The 1,518-nt window shown below is 37.1% G+C and overlaps 1 protein-coding gene across 1 annotated transcript; it reads left to right on the top strand.

Annotated features, from left to right (window-relative positions):
• The first annotated feature begins 212 nt into the window (after positions 1 to 212).
• LOC134248103 (uncharacterized) lies at positions 213 to 1,214 on the top strand. The gene has a single exon (XM_062730525.1). The coding sequence runs from the start codon at positions 213 to 215 to the stop codon at positions 1,176 to 1,178; it is 966 nt and encodes a 321-aa protein (XP_062586509.1). The 3' UTR covers positions 1,179 to 1,214.
• The last annotated feature ends 304 nt before the right edge of the window (positions 1,215 to 1,518 follow it).

The raw sequence follows: 1,518 nt of genomic DNA, 5'->3' as shown, positions 1-1,518 counted from the left end.
GGATATCCAATTTCCTACAAACTGTATTTATCAATTTTCATTAAAATATTCTTTAATGAAAAGAAATGTTCTTTTTAAATACCTTCATAATATTCAATATAAAATATCCCTGTATTTTTAAATAAATCAGTGTTTTTCTTTAAAATAATTAAGTTGATTTAAGTTGAAATATTAAAAGTGACATGCATGATTTTTTGTAGACATGATAAACAATGCAAATACCCACGAAAGGACGGATGCAGGACAAGGAAAAAAAGGTGCAAGTGCCAAAGCGGACCAGAAAAATTCAATATGGGGACCATATTCCAAGGTCCGAATATACCGAGGGGGTTCGAAGGAATAACAATCGGTGTAGCAATAGGTTGTCTAAAGAAATGCAGTATTATGAGAAAGCACAGAAAGTGATTTTGAAAAATCTTGGTAAGGAAACTCAGCAGCTTCACGCTAGAATGTCCTCGACTTTGGCCACTCCTCGTTTGGAAGAAATGGAAAGTCCAAGTCTACGCATGACGAATCCATTCGCAGTATATGGTTCTCCCGTGATCCCCTTCCTGAAAATGGATCATCCGAGACGCCAGCAACTTAAACCGATTCACTTCAGCAAACCACGTGATCCATTTCATACACCACGCACATCCCTTACGTCAAACTCGATGAAAATGACGTTTCCAAACAGTGACGACGTAATTGATAGACGAAGTAAAGCTAGCTCTCAGTCTCCGACCAGAAGAATAGAATTATCTAGTCCTGTGAAAGTGACAAGTCCATATAAAATTTTACTCTCAGATACTACATCGGAAAGCTTCGGCAGACTCATGCTCCGCAGTGAAACAGATATGTCTTTTACTGATCTCGGAAGTACAGCTCACAAAGATGGACGTCGTAGCATAGCAGAGAGCATGCGTGCAACAAGTAGACTGAATTCCGGTAGAAGGAGTCACGTTAGTTTTATAGGTATTTTAAAAGAAGCTGAGGAAAGGAAAGCAAAAGAATCGATCTCTGTCATCAAAGAGGATGACACCAAACCTTTGTCGAGTTCACAGAATCGCCCCAAAACCCCTGATCCAATGTCGAACTATGACGACCCCAAATCAGGCAAGAAAGCTGACGAACTTATTCCTAAATCGACCCACCTGACTGCCACACCAAAGGCAACTTTTATTAATGTCCCTTCTTGATTGTGTTGTTGATTTCTAGTTTATCCATTGGTAGGTTTTATGATTCCACCTGAAATCTGAAGTGTTATTTTATAAAACTACTCGCAATGCTTTCAATTGTTTTTATTATTTGCTGAATAAAAAGTCGAAACATAGTTCAAATCTCCATGAAAAAATCTTTCTTTTGATAATACACAAAACAAAAAACAATATCAATGTCAAACAAAACTAAACTCTAAACCAAGAACACAATACACCATCCAAGCAAAGTTAGATTCTAGCTCCAGACAGATAAAATTACAAATGTCTTGAGTGCATTTATTTAAATATACTTATAAAGTCTATCTCAAGCACAGGCACT

The sequence above is a fragment of the Saccostrea cucullata genome, unplaced genomic scaffold (genome assembly GCF_032062105.1).
Source record: "Saccostrea cucullata isolate Sc308-1 unplaced genomic scaffold, CSIRO_AGI_Scuc_v1 ctg19959, whole genome shotgun sequence".
Classification (NCBI taxonomy): Eukaryota; Metazoa; Mollusca; class Bivalvia; order Ostreida; family Ostreidae; genus Saccostrea; species Saccostrea cuccullata.
Note: the sequence above shows the minus strand (reverse complement) of the source record. Positions and strands in the feature narration are given on the sequence as shown.

Bases quoted from the DNA above. Each gene is read 5' to 3' on its own strand.
- LOC134248103 (XM_062730525.1), top strand. From the start codon at position 213: ATGCAAATACCCACGAAAGGACGGATGCAGGACAAGGAAAAAAAGGTG.